Consider the following 15565-nt stretch of genomic DNA (forward strand, 5'->3'; position numbering starts at 1 on the left):
GGTGAACCCATTGCCAACCATTCCCTTTGTGGGTGGTATTCTCTGTTAAATTCAAAATAGTTCTGTTCTACATAAGTTTAGGTGAGTAAGTTTGCAAATTCATTACAGAATTGGGTTTGAGCTCCTGAATATCTAAGCACTTTTTTGACCTTTTTCCCTGCTTTCAAAAACACACATACTGGTAAAGAGGTTAGTGGCATCAAATGATACTAAGGTGTTTTGAGAGAAGGAATTTCATGTGAGAGTTCGTCGCAGAAATCTTTGGAATGTTTCTCTCTGCATTTGGATGAATTCCTAAAGTAGAGATTTCATATGAGGTGAGAGTTTTATTGTTGGTGCAGCTATATTAGTTGGTACAACTACGACATGGGTCTGATGGATACACATGTTTTATGAATTTCCAGGAGATCAAGAAGGATAACAAAGTATAGTTTCAATAAAACATAAAAAATTCACAGTAATGAATATTTTGTTAAACTAAGAGTTAACTATGAAATACCTAGAGCTAAGCTTGAATTGAAATGGTGATAGGAAAGTAATATATGTTGTATTCTACAGATAATATGTTTTGGTCATATTAGGTCACTATGCTGAAATGTCTTCAGGGCTAAGGGTACATGGCACATACATATTTTTATAATTTGTCCAGAGGTTCTGGTTGGGAATGGGAAAAAGAACAAGGAGTGGTGGTGTGAGATTGAAGAGGAAGAGATAAAAATGAGGGATCAGGTGCAATGGTCAGAAGGAGGGAGTGGGGGGATGGTTTGGGTGGGTTATCTTCGGTTTTTTATGAGCAACTGCAGCATGTCTAGGAGGAGGGATGCAAAGGGAATAAAAAGTCCTTTTTAATGAGTTCTTTCCTGTGTCAATTGTTCTTGGATGTCCATGTATGTCCCTCTCATGTTTGAGCATTGTAGTACTCCTCATTAATGATTTCATGGAATTTTACAACCCACAATTGTGGAGGAATAAAAAATGACATTCACCTTCCTGAAATATTACTAATCGCTTTAAAAATCATACCATTCTCAGAATTCTCTTATAGATAATCAATATCTTAATATTCACCTTACAAGATTTAGGTCTATCTGTCAACAAACATGGTTATTATATCTACTAGGATTAATGCAATATTTCAGTTATGGAATATGGATAATCTCCATTGTTTCTTCATTTCTCCTATGGCAACATTATTGCTTACATATATAGAATCATATAACATGATTGACTTTGAAAATTCCAACTCCGGTCGAACTTTTTACCTAATCTTGTCAGGATGAACTGAAATTTTAACGAGCGACGGTGAAGCTTCTTCTTAAGCAGCTAAGCATTTCTGAATATGATTGAAATACCAGAATTTTCGTGGGCTGGAATAATCTGGAGAACTATGAGACTCCGACCTCTTACCGTGGGAAAAGAGCCCAAATCTCGTGGGTGATCTCTCCGGTTGGTGCGAGTGTTTCGACGGTATAACACCACCCTGCGGAGGATAATTCGTAATCCCTTCGGTCCGTATCAAACCGCCGGCAGAGAAACCCGGCACACGTTCACAATATACGCCATTTACACCAGCACATAGTTAAATAAGCATTAAAAGAGTTATGTGCCTCGAGCTTCTTACACAAAAAGTTGCTAGATCCTATCAAAAACCTAATGAGTTTCATGTCCGAATCGAATTCAAAAGAGCGTAGCTAAATAGGTCTAAAAGTAAAAATAGGGCTCTCGATCTTTACACCCGATTATAAAAGTTTTGAACTCGTATGATTCTCAATCAAACTGGTGGTTATCTAACGTTAACGTATAATTTGATTTTTATGCGAAAATTGATTTCGCCATTGAGGGATATTTTGAATGAGTATTATCAGTGTTGTTATTGAGCCACTTTGACGTAGCAATACATAATGGCTGCAGGGATAAAATATTATTATACATTAATAATAAAATATCGTTGCTAATGTATTAATTCCCAGATAAATTTCACTAAAATATATGTACACGAATTGTTGTTGTCAAGCACTGAGGGTTTTCCATTTCCCGGGACCTAAGGGATGAAGCATCTAGTTCAACCATTGCCCAATAGATGACTCGCTGGACTTTAAATGTCCTGCAGCGGGAGGAGCCAATCACCGCTAAGAGTTTTTAGTTTGGATTTGAAAGTAGTTAACGGTCACATTAAGTTGGGTACTTCGTCGATTTTGGTTGACGGAGTATCAGTGATCATTATTCTTTTGAGTGTTTGCTTCCAGTGAATTAAAATGGCATCAGGCGCTGATCAAAGGATTAAAGTTGGGATTAGAGTGAGGAAACTGACGCGTAAAGAAAAAGACCAAAACAAGCAGTTACAGTGGAAATATTCAGACAACCAAGTATGGCAAATAGATCCACAGACCGGAAAGAAAGCGGGCAATCCGTACACTTTCGGTATGTTTTTTTATTATTTTCCTTTGAGTTTACATCAACTTTGTTTTGTTGTAAACTTGTGAATTTGTCTGTTGTGAATTAAACGCTGTCATTTCTTTCCCCTCTCTTCTATATTGATATCACTCCCAAATACCATTGATCCTTTTTTGCTTTCCCCATTCACATTAACTGACCTAGCTCTTTCCATCTCTCTATAACTAGATAATATAATGACCTCTTTTTTATTTTTGTAGTTAGTAGTTGATTTTGTATTTTTCCTCCTTATTCGTATATTGTTTTATACTTCACTTAAAATTGGCAAGTTAAGTCATGTTTAGTTATTGCTATACGTGGTTCTATTTTCAAATAATTAACAAAATTCAAAACTATCAAACACGAATTGCTTCAATTTTATAGGAAACAATGATTCATAAAATTTATGTGTAACTTGTTGTATGTTGCATAACCCAGTGTATTTATTGCCTCTTTCCAAACGATTCGTCCATGCTTTGAATTGACTTTAAATCTCGATTTTTTAAATTACAGATTACGTTTTTGGAATGGATTCTTCGACGCATAATATATTTGAGGATCTGGTTAAGCCAATCGTTGAATCTTCAGTTAAAGGTTTTAATGGAACCATATTTGCCTATGGACAAACTTCATCAGGTGACTTATTATCATTTTAATTTAATTTTTTCCAATAAAATAAGTAAAAACAGTTTTAAATACATGGTACATGTCATCCCTTCTGACCATACATCAATGCAATGAGCAACATTTGCCCAATATCAATAATGGTTTCAAATTTGATGATAACAAAACAGAATAATCAAATTTAGAAAAGGTTAATGAAATTATATGTATCGTCCATAAGCAATTCAAATTACCCTGACTCCGTTTTGTTTATGAAGAAATTTAACGTGATGACAAATACACTTTCATTCAATGATAAATCTAAATGTTCAGATACTCTACTTTCGTAGAAGTTGCGAGTTACATCAATATTTGTTTTTTTTCCTACTAGAAAGAACATTTCTTAAAAATGTCGTTGAAATTGTGGTACACAAACTGTAATTGTGTAAGATTGCATTTTTTTCAAAAATTTTCTTATAAAAACTTGTAAACCAAATAAGAACTACAAGACATTATATTCTATGCCCTTTTTACCTTCAATCCTACTATTCCATTTAAGTTTAACTGGCTCTTATGTGATACATAATTATTGTTAATTCAATATACGTTATAGTCTCTGCGGGAAATAATTAAAGAAATGTTTCTCTGTGCTATGCAACAATTTACATATTTAACTTTATATGGTGCACATGCAATATTACTGTATTCCAGTTGTTATTTGTGGTTTATATAATGTAATCATTACTTTGCAATTTTGCATAGTAGATGCACTTCTTTTTATGAAGGCCATTGCTCGGTATGCAGAAGTCCCCATGTTTTCAAGTTGAGGCACTAAGGTAAATTTTTCATCTAAATTAAAGCTGCTAAAGTTTTTACATTTATTTTCTTTCTATAACATTGAGCCAGCCATATTATAGCAATAATATTTGGATCTCTTCTTCCTTTCATATTTATTCTAACATTGTACATTAATAAATGTTTCCCTATAAAAGAAATTATCAATGTCATGAAGGATTATACAGTCTTGTTTTGTTTCTGAATACATCATCAGCATACATTAAACAACAGTGGAGTATTACATATTGTGGTACACCAGAAGTGTCTTCAGACTTTCCTGATTTACAACCTTTAAATAAAACAGAATGCTTTCTATTTTGTAGGTAAGATTTCATGAATAACATAGCAGCATATTATCAGTAAAGCCAGTCTGTGTTGATTTATCTAAAAGTACAATTATATATAATACAACGACGAAGTGATCTTAATCATTCTTTTTTTAATTAACTGTAATGATGTATGTGTTCACGCTCATCTTTGTTTTCCAATGATTTCAGGGAAAACATACACCATGCTTGGTGAAAAATCAGAAGAGGGAATAATTCCCTTATCTGTCAACCATGTGTTCACCACAGCTGAAAAAAATTCAGATAGGGGATACTTTATAAGGTAAAACTAATTGTACTAAGATGTCTTGGATGTCCTGTCCTGAAAATTATTCTGTTACTTTATTTTCTTACCGAAAAGAATCTCTTGGATGTCTGTCCTGAAAATTATTCTGTTATTTTAATTTCTTCCAGAGTATCATATATGGAAATATACAATGAAAAAATCCATGATCTGCTAGAGGTCCAAAATAACTTGAAAATCCATGAAGACTCATCTGGAACAGCTTATGTAGCGTTGAAAGAAGAAGTAGTAGATTGCCCAGAAAAGGTAGATTGCTTTTGTCATCAGCCTTCACACTAGTGTGTGTGTGTCTCAATTCCAATTCGCCTTAATTTTAATTCTTTCTTTAAAAGGTTTTGGCCCTCATGAAAAAGGGTGAAAAAACAAGGAGGTTTGGAGTTACTGACATCAATGAGAGGAGCTCTCGTTCTCACACTATCTTCAGAATTGTAAGTAAATACCACTTCTTCTCACTAATATGCTCCACGACAATATTATTATACCTTCTCAGACATTGTGAATGTAAGCATGATACTTGATCGTGATCTTTACTGGTTGAACTCTACAATCACCTACCAAAAATTTGATGTTGTCATATCAACAGACACTTCATGATTTATAACTGATCTAAGGCATCCAGTCTCCGCCCTTTCCCTGCAAAATGTATCAATTTTATGCTGAAATTACTTTTTCAAATTGTCATTTTTCAGTAAGATCTATGGCAAAGAGAAGATAGAGAGAAGGCACATTTTTGCTTTTAAAATGGGCTTGGCGATCTCTAATTCTCTTTTTAAATGTTGTGCCTGTTTGTCCAATGCGCACTGCTTGACATTCAGTGGGAATTATATGTACTGCTTTTTTGAGAACTAGAAGTTTTATCTTTTGTAAATAAGATCAGTCTTGAGACTTTTATATTGTGGAAAGCTGTTTCAATTATGCCTTTAGTCCACTTATTGAAAGTTTTTTATAGAGAAATATGGTATCCAGAATGTGGCAGCAATTGGTCACTAACTAGCCAAATCACTTATAGGTTTGGAGATGTAGATTTTGTTGAAAGGAAACTTCAATTTCTTGTGATTGAGTTCAATTTGAGACTAATCAACTTGGATTGGTAGCCATTGTTGACCACTATTTGTTTGGTGATATGAAATCATGTTATGTTCGGACACGGGGGTGCTAACTTAAATATGGAGCATGACTTGAAAAGTAGCTAGTTAATTTGAAAGGCATTGTCACAAACTGAAATGGATTATTTGCTCCAGAGTTGGCTCCTTTCAAGAGATAGGAGAATGCAACTTTTCCATTATAAAATCTTGAACTGTTAAGATTAAAAAGTTTAGGGCCCATTTATTTGTTTCATGCATAATAATAATACGGCGAATTAAGGACTTCGGAAAGTTTTCAATCTGCCTTGCTGGACCTGACCAGGCAAAAAATATCAATATATATTACAACACCAGGCCAACATTTTGATTGGTGGTTGATTGAAAGTGGTTCATTAAAATGTTTGCTAATGGAGGTCATCCCCATTGGTTCTCTTTTTTATGTTAAATGTAATGACTAATGTGCATGAAATCAATGTGTGCTTGTCATTTAATTAAGTAACAATTCTCTTTATTGTTTTGATACATACGTTTTGTATGATTGGCAGAACTATATTGGATTTAATATTGTCATTATCATTATTAGCAAAAGTCTATTTGTCAAGATCTATTTTTAAAAGTTCTACTATACTCTATTTTTAAACTACTACTTCTCCAACCCCTGCCTAGCTTATCAATGCCACTATCAACCAACCTATCTCTATTATCATGGATCAGTTACTTACGCAGGTCCTAGTTGTCTTTCCTCTAGTTATTCCTATTATTTGCCCTTCTCTTCATCCCTCCATAGTCTTTTATATTATATAACAAGTGAGAATTAATCTTATTCTAAGTAGATTCCTGTAGAGTGTAGTTGTCACATTCTTTGTAAGGGCACATTTTCTTTCCCTGTGTTGCTTATGGCCTCCTGGAAAATTGGTATCCATAATTTGGCAAAGCTTGTTTATTTGTGGGTTTCCAGGAGTGAGACACAAGTTTGAAACAGAGATTTAACACATCCTTTTATGCCGCTTGCCGCAATTAGCAAAAAGTGTTTAAATTATGATACAAAAATATACTCATGTTGCTAGAATAAACATTTATTTGTTCTCTTGACATCCAATAGCCAATTGAATAACTCCTAAATGTACATTGCAAGCTCATAATTGGAGAAAATTGCTGGAAATGTTAAGATGGATATGCGCTACCTTAAACACCCTGATTTACAACATTGTGTTGTCATATTTACATTATGAAATCGAAAGAAAAAACCTGCCTTCTCCTTCTCAAGATATATAAAAAAATTTCTGTGAAGGGACTAATTTTGATTACATTGATTAAATACTATTCATTTGATGGACTCCTTCCTATTTAATGTAGCCATCGTAGCATTAACTTGTCATTTGTAGATGAATTTCTTCGTTAGACAATGACAATTATTGACAAAATGCAAAACCTGAACTCAATGCATCCAGATTTAGATAGATGACTAGGGAATTTGCAGACTCCAAGTAATGGATCACTGGGCACAAAATTCAGGGCCATAACCAATATCATACTTTTATTTGACTTATTTGTGACAAGATCACAAAGAGATAGTGATGGTGATGAAATGTCTGTAGAAAACCAAGGAAATCTGCTTATAAGAATTAAAGATCTTACCTATGGTATCAAATGAAAGAATGACATACAGTAAGGACAAAGACCAGGCTTATAGATTTTCTTGATAAGCCCAAAAATTGTCAATTAACTGAAAGGGTTAATGTCAGTAAGATAATAAGGGTTTGCTGCACTTGAACCTGGGAAGTACAAAATTTCAGTTATTTCAAAATCAATTACATAAATTTTAACACCCTCTAATGCCTCATAATTAGATAGAAATTTAGAGATGTTAATATAGGTCATTTAAGGATGGAAAATTAAATTTTCCTTTAATCCCCACATATTTAGGTTAAATATTTTACTGGATTATTGTTAATCGTTGCAATTAAATATTCTAAATATCTTTATTTCAGACTATTGAAAGCCGCAAGCAGCGCCCTGATTTAAGCACCAATGAACATTTATGGGATGATGCTGTTATTGAGTCTCATTTGAATTTAATAGATTTAGCTGGTTCAGAGCGTGTGTTTCAAACAAAAGCCACTGGTGACCGATTCAAAGAAGGCTGTGCCATAAACAAGTCACTGTTTCACCTCGGAAAAGTTATTTCACAGCTTAGTGAAGGCTCAGGGTAAGTCAAGCGCATGCATAAGTCAACTTCCATCGTGCATTGGTTTATATATTTTTTTATTACATGAGTCATGTTCTGATTCTTGTACTTGTCCATTAAATGAATGCAATAAAATTCATGTGGAAATATTTGGAAAAGGTTGTGCCCCGCTGACAAACAATGTCCCTTAAAGAAGAGTTTTTGGAAATTAATCATTTTGAAGCTTACAAGTGTGAATCTTGTTACACCTTAATTGATGTGTTGGAAACTCCTCACTCGTTAGCCTGGTGTTAGGGTTTTTTAGCACCACATTTATACTGTTTCTTAAGTTAACCATCTCAGAGTAATCCTAGTCATCCATGTTTCCATGGCTGGATGACTGTTTGCCTCCAGGTAGCCTGACTCTGTCATTCTAGAGTATTTTCCCCATAAATGTCACAGGGGATATTCTTCTTTAGGATTTCCACTAATTTGGGAAATGAGATAAAAAGTGGGGAAGTAAGATACTTCGGACTTTGGGAAAATTCCAGAAAGAGTCTGCATTTTTTAAAAAGTGGGGATTTGTTATGCAAATTAGGAATGTGATTTGTGAATTAAGAATTCAAAATTAGAATGAGTTAACCTTAAAAGGCTAATGATTTTTACACTGAAATTGTTGCATTAAGTTGTGATGCCAATTAAAGTTTAGTGTGAGCCCTCATAATATGGGGGCACTTACAAAAGTTGAATCTATTTTTGGACTGGCCTCTGTGGTGCCAGTGAAGTACAAAGGGATTATCCATAAAAAGATACTGATAGTAAAAATACCTGCCCCGTAGAGGAAAATTTGGGGAAAAGGACAGCATGCTCATGAGCATAGCAAAAATTCAGGAATGAGAGAAAAGCAACTCTTGTCCCGTTTGCAGTTTTAGATCTCAATTACTCACTAACCAATCATGTGGTGAATGATTGGTTGCTCATATAGTTCAATCTCTCCTCAGTATATGTGGTAAGTTTTGAACAATGCTGCTCACATTTTATTACATTCCTTAAATCTAGGGAATTCCAGAAAAAAACCCTTGGAAATTCTTTTTACTTTTTGAGTGGGTACCCTGGTAATGGTGAATGCAGTGGAAGCTTGGTCCCTACAAAATCACTCATTACATCAAGCTCTCATTCTCACTGGTGGTGAATTTTTAATGTTACGTTAGCTATTTCCTGACTTTTCAGAATATTATTTTTGCAGCAGTTTGTGTGGTAATTTTTCACCATAGGCACTGAGAAATTAACTGCAAATATCTACCGAAAATGTCTTCAGTTTGTGGATCACTGCTTTTGTCAATAGAACCTATTACGTACTCTAGAATAACCAAAATTCTCTGTTGGCTTATAGTTATCCTGTGTTAGAATTTCATAGTTTTGTTTTTTTTTCAGGCAATATGTCAATTTCAGAGATAGTAAATTAACAAGGATTTTGGAATCATCTTTGGGTGGTAATGCTCACACTGCAATAATATGCACAGTCACCCCAGCTAGTGTTGAAGAAACTGCGTCAACTTTCTCTTTTGCTTCTCGTGCCATTCGTATTACCAACACGCCACATTTGAATGAGATTGTGTCGGATGAATGTCTCATCAGAAGGCATGCTGCCTTGGTCAAAAAACTAGAACTGGAATTGGAGGTGAGTCATTACACATTATATTAATTTTGAGTACTTATTTCCTTAATGTGGTGGTAATCACCTATAATTAGATCGATAGGCAAGGTGATGTAATGCAGCATTGATTCATGGAAAAAAGTGTTATGAGTCAGTAAATTTAATATATTTACAGTATTTGACCTTATTTATGGGCTATAATGGAGAATATATAAAAATATTGGTCATAATAGTATATCAGCATGGTTATAGTAGAAATTTGTCAATTTTGTGACATGAGGACCTTAAAACTGGTAAAACCAACTATCAGAGAAAGAATTATCCTAATTTTATTACAGTCTCAAGTTTTTTCTGTCCTGACTTTTTGGTGATGATAAGTTGAATTGTTGACTGATTAGTGCTTTTTGGCTGTTTTTACATGAAAGTACTGTACCAGTAACAATATTTGTATCTTCATTAAAATGAATGTTAGAAAAGTTCGTGGTAGAAATGCCAGTACAGTTCATTGGTTTGATGTCATTCTGAGTATAGCTTTGGAAATAAAATCAATGAGCAGGAACTAGTCTCATCAAATCTTATCATGCTACTGCTATATCAAAAACATTGTTAATTTCCGTTCATTAATCATTGCATCTTTAGATTCCTTAAATTAAAATAATCTAGATTAAAAGAAGATAAAATTATAGCAGTTTTGTCTTAAAATAAAATGCCTAAGTTTAGAGGTATATTTTTGAGAAATGGGACTATTTACAAGAGGTCATACTCTTTTTTTCTCTCTAGTCCAGCCCAAAAGTTATGAAATATGTCTAGTCTTTGAATAATCACATGATTAAATATCTATGGTGAATAAATACACCAATATCCTATCTCATATACATGTCCTCATCCATTTGTGAAACACACTGTAGTTGATTTTGTTGAAGTATTTTAGCTTTGAGAAACTTATCAAATTATCAATGGCAAACAAAAATAAAATCCTAAAATATTTACTTGAAGGCTCATAGTGTCACGAATACTAAATGATATTCTTTTTCTTATCTCTAAAAATCTGTCTCATTGTCTATGACGCTGTAATACATACTATAATTGATGAATTTCTTCTATCATTTCATAAAGTAATCACTCTTTAATGTTTAGCATTTCATTTTGAATCTCTCAACTCATATAGGGCTGCTTCCATTCCTGGAAAGGAAGTATTTTTAGCAAGTATTAAATGATTTCAAATGTCAGTTATGAAACCATCTTCCACATTGATTACAATTTATAGTTAATATGCATCTTTTTTCATTTAGTGCATTATCTCAAAAGGAAAAATTACCCACGTCTGCTAAAACAACATCCCTGACTTCAGTTATTCTGTATGTTTATAGTGCCACAGTAGTATGATTACATCACAGAGTTTTTTCATATTTACAGAAAGCCAAGCAAGACAATGATTGTGAAAGTATGAAGAAGGAGCTTGAGCAAAAAGAAAAGATTATATGTCGGTTGAAAGATTGGATTAAGAGAGATGAACTGCAAGCCCATAGTCCTTGTTTGGTAAGTAACATTTTCCTCTGTTTTTATGATAAAATTAACATGGTAAAACTTATGACTCCCTTGTGTGCCTATGAATATCTAAGGCTCTGAAGCACTGTAGCCAGGGTGGCCACTGGCCTAGAAAATTTTGTTGATGCTGGAAAAGTCAAGATAAATTTTTTTAAGCTTTGGAATTCCCAAAAAAATCCAAGTACCAAAACACATTTTGATTTCATTTAAATGGCTTGATCAACAGATCAATAGTGACCAGTTCATTTGAAAGCCCTGTCTTGGTAAGATTAAAAGATAAGCTATGAACTACTTTATTGACAAACAGGCTCTAGACAGAACAGCAGAACAGTTGAGAGCCAACATTGATGGCAACCGCGAGAGGAAATTAGGGATAGCATTGATTGTCAATCAAGTTGAATTACAGCACCAGTTGTTTGCACTGATTAATTTATAGCCAGCCTATAAATTGGCTTCATAAATCATGGAGACTAATTAACCTACCTGTATTATGTGTTGTTTATGTAAGATTCTTAACCTCAGACTGGATGTTTATTGAAATATATTAATGTACATTGATGAAATCTTGAAGTACTCTATGTGTTTGAAAATGTTATATGAAGTCATACATTAATAGTGCTATGTATCCTCTAAATTGGGCACCAGCACGTACCAAAACCTACACAAAGAGAAGTCAAATTATTCGATTGCAGCAGGAACAAAATGTAACATGAGAATTGACATTTATCTCTCGTTTGTACCCTATATAAACTGGGTGCCCATCTACCTGTAACACACCAGAACATTAGTCTGCCCAAGAATTTTTGATGATACCTTTCTTTCTTTTAAGATCTTTCCTTCTGTGCTGTGTGAGATTTGACAACTCCTGGATGCAGTTAAAGCATAGATTTTTATGAATAAGTACCCCTAGCATCAAATGATGCTAAATGAGACATTACTTGGTACTGCTTTAAGTTGTATGTCATGTAGAAGTAAATTAACCTCTTAGGGTCAGGAGGAGGGCATTGGGGATTATACTACTCACCTATCCTGCTGAAATAGTGACGGCAGCCTCCCAGCATGGCTTCAGCGACCCCTGGAATGTGCCTAGTGGCAGACAACATATTATCTGTTCTACAATGGGTAGGGTCACAAAGTATGGATGTTCCTTTGTAAGAAAATGGGAGGATCTCGAATTCTATTTATAGCTGGATAATTATTTTATCTGGTTGTTTTGCTGGTTAAATTAGTGATTAATATTGAGTGCACGCTTGAATGATGGGAGAGGAAGTGCATTTATTATTATGGCTGATAGCTAATTGCACTGATGATATGCTCTGACTACAAATGGCTGATTGTATTTAGCTTTTCTGTGATAAGGTATAACAAGTTTGATTACCTCTTGTATTTATTTTATGTGCTCTATCAAGGCTATTGGCAAAATTCTGCTGGGTTTTATATTTTAGTATTTGATAGAGAAAGAACAGCAAATGGAGTTCCCTATGAGAATCCAGAAATGACCAGTTTAGCTTGTTAAAGTATCCTGTTGTGTGATCTACAATTTTCAACTATTAAATGAAGTATATGCATGAGTTAAATGCCCTTTGGAGTTTTAGAGAAGCTCCTTTAAAATGTCTTGATTAGCTATGCCTACACAGTCAACATGAGGAATGAAAAGAGGAGAAACTGTCTGCTTTTTTAAATTAAAAAAACTAGTCTCCTGGAGGAAATTGAATGTTGTTAATAAAGATATTGATATATCTACAGAACTTGAGTGAAAAAATGACTTGAAAATGGAAGAATTTGAGATCCCACATAACTAGTTGAAAGATTGAAGCTTACCAAATTAAAATCTCCCATGAATATCTAATGGTTATAAAGGAGGAAGAATGAAAATATGGGTGCTAAAAATGTTTATAGCTGATGTGTTAATGATAAATTCTAGATAATTGAAGTTGGAATGAAATAGAGGTCATCTTAAAATGAAATGAACAATTAGACGTATGTAATAAATATAAATATCAAGATTAGAAATGATATTATAGTTTTGCCTTTGTAAAAAATTGATGGGATGATGTCTCTGGCGATGTCAATTATTTTCTACAAAAAAAATTACAATTAGAATTGCATGTTAAAATTCAAAATGCAGTTTTATACATCACATTAATTTTGAGAAATGTTCATAATTAAAATGTTAATACATGACTCATGCTAGTAGATTAACTACAATAGAATCTCTTGACAAGCACCTTGCTTAATGAATAACTCAATGATAAGCAAAAATATTGGTCCCGACAAGGTCCAAACTAAGAACCACGAAACTAGATTAGCAAGTGACTTTTCGCATAGCTAGTGATGATTAGTGAGGAATTCCAGGAATGATTGCACCCCTGCTATTTTAATATCTCTATGTACTCGTTCCTGTAGCATCTTAGTGTCACTGGGGATCACACATTTTTCTGAACTTGTGTTCAGATATATATATTATGATCATTATCAGCCATATTTTTTGTCTGAATAATTTAAGTGGCTGTCTCATAGTGGTTTAATAACCACTATGAGACAGCCACAAGAGAATAAAAATAATCCTATAAACGAAAAGTAAAATCACTTAAAAGCTGACATAAGGTGTGAGTCTGGCTGATCCAGCACACACATCAAAAATCGTATAACATTAACAAATTGCAATTTGTTGAAGGACCAGACTAATGAGTTAGGTGCTTAAAAAAATCTATATGCAATGGTTATGTATTCTCAACAGTGTTGACGGGTTGCTTCTCATATGGATTCATGAAAAGCAATTGCAATGTGACACTAGTAACAAGAATATTATTTGTGAGAAGGGACTAGTGATTTCTGCTGACTTAGTTAGGATGATGTTAGGATCCTCAATGGCTGAAAAAGTGTTTAAGGGGAACCTTGTGTGGTTTGAACTTTAGGAGGTTAGAAAGGAAGCGTGAGTAAAAACAAATGTCTCTAGACAGCTTTCTGTTGAAAAGGAATTAAGTACATACCATAAATGATAAACTATTTATTTCTATTCTTTTTTGCTTTTACAAATCAAGTTTGCATTTCCAGTTGTTTCATTCCTAGTCGATATGAATAGATGAATATAATCCATGATCCTAACCATATCTATAATTTTTTTTTAATAAACCTTGTGCATAATTTATTTTTTTAGGCATGGAATGCATGCATTATCACACTTCACAGTAATTTATATGCAAAAAGTTGTTTCACTTTATGAGAGAGATCACAGAACCAATTATGCTGGTTGTACAAGGTCCCACTGTTGAACTCGTTATATCTCAATACCAAAGCATTATGCTTGTTTGACTGTTTTCAACTTAGACCCAGTTCAAACTTTCAAAAAATTAGAATTAAGATCGTTAGTGGAAGGGCCAGTAATAAACAATCGATATTTTTTCTGTTTGCCTCTGTTGACTAGGTCACTATTTCATTATTTCCATCGTATGAAATATTTTTTCTGGCTTGAGATTTTATGAATGGATCTAATTTTTACCTTTGAAAAAAGCATCACTTAAAAAATCATGGTGGATTCTTTTTGTGTGCTAAAAGTAAAAAAATTTCAAATAGTTATTTATTAAATAATGAGCTAAATTATTTGATTTTAACCTAACTATATGCTGGATAATTCCAGTGATTGATGGAAAATGTTTTTTTTAATGTTTCGTGATAATTAAAGAGCATAATGATTTAGGTGACAAATCCCTTTTTATACTTTTCTACAGGTTCCTCGGTCTGACCGGAGAAAAACATGGGCTGCTAGTGACCTTGCAGCTTCTCTACAGCTAGTGAAATCAAGCCAAGACCTGAATCCATTGAATGAGGAAGAATTTGGCTCTGGTAATTATTTAATACTAAAAATCAAAACTAGTGATGGATAAATCACAAATTTGATCATATAATTCTTTTTTACATTTAAAGTTGATCATTGTTTTGTGCTCGACTTGAATCCATGTCAGTCAATGTATTTGAAAACTATATATCTAATATTTTAAGTCCGCCTGTAGTGTTTCTAATTTGTTCCAAACAAAATTACATTTTAAGTAAAAAATAATTTATTTTAGTTGTTTTGTGATTTCAATATTTAAGCACAATTTTTACAATTCTTATATTTGTTGTGCTATTTTTCACTCATTTTTACTTCTTATTAAATGCATGTCAGGCAATATTCATGTATGATTTTCCTTTAAAAGCACCTGTAAAAATACCTATACCAAGAATGACATATCCAAGGTTTCCTTTGCCCTTGTTTGCTGTGAATCATAGCAAGCAAAGAATATAAGTCAACCATAGATGCGTGACTAAGTACAACTTTGCTGGATATTTGGCTGCTAGCCAGCTCATAACCTATCTAAGCAATCATAAGGTGCTTATGTCATATGAAGGCATATTGGAAAAATAATAATGTGTAATAAAATAGGAAGCAACAGCATTTGACGAAAACTGTCTGATATAATATTAGTAACAATATAACATCTTTATCGGGCTGAAAATGAGACTAAAAAGTCTCTTGTTCCACCTAGCCCCTCATCATCTACATACTTAAATATGTGAATAATCATCACAATAGTGTGTAGAAACTTTGATGGTGATTATTGT

General features: G+C 33.4%; 1 protein-coding gene across 1 annotated transcript in view; it reads left to right on the plus strand.

The window, feature by feature from the left end:
• Window positions 1-2255: 2255 nt before the first annotated feature.
• Window positions 2256-15565, plus strand: part of LOC139696004 (centromere-associated protein E-like) — a 37688-nt gene continuing 24378 nt past the window's right edge. The window contains exons 1-9 of the mRNA XM_071594615.1: window positions 2256-2421; window positions 2947-3069; window positions 4371-4482; window positions 4614-4749; window positions 4836-4931; window positions 7580-7797; window positions 9190-9436; window positions 10829-10951; window positions 14692-14806. Of these exons, the coding sequence (XP_071450716.1) occupies window positions 2256-2421; window positions 2947-3069; window positions 4371-4482; window positions 4614-4749; window positions 4836-4931; window positions 7580-7797; window positions 9190-9436; window positions 10829-10951; window positions 14692-14806 (1336 nt within the window). The remainder of the gene's footprint in view (window positions 2422-2946; window positions 3070-4370; window positions 4483-4613; window positions 4750-4835; window positions 4932-7579; window positions 7798-9189; window positions 9437-10828; window positions 10952-14691; window positions 14807-15565) is intronic.

Source organism: Hetaerina americana, unplaced genomic scaffold (genome assembly GCF_022747635.1).
Source record: "Hetaerina americana unplaced genomic scaffold, ioHetAmer1.1.p SCAF_65, whole genome shotgun sequence".
Classification (NCBI taxonomy): domain Eukaryota; kingdom Metazoa; phylum Arthropoda; class Insecta; order Odonata; family Calopterygidae; genus Hetaerina; species Hetaerina americana.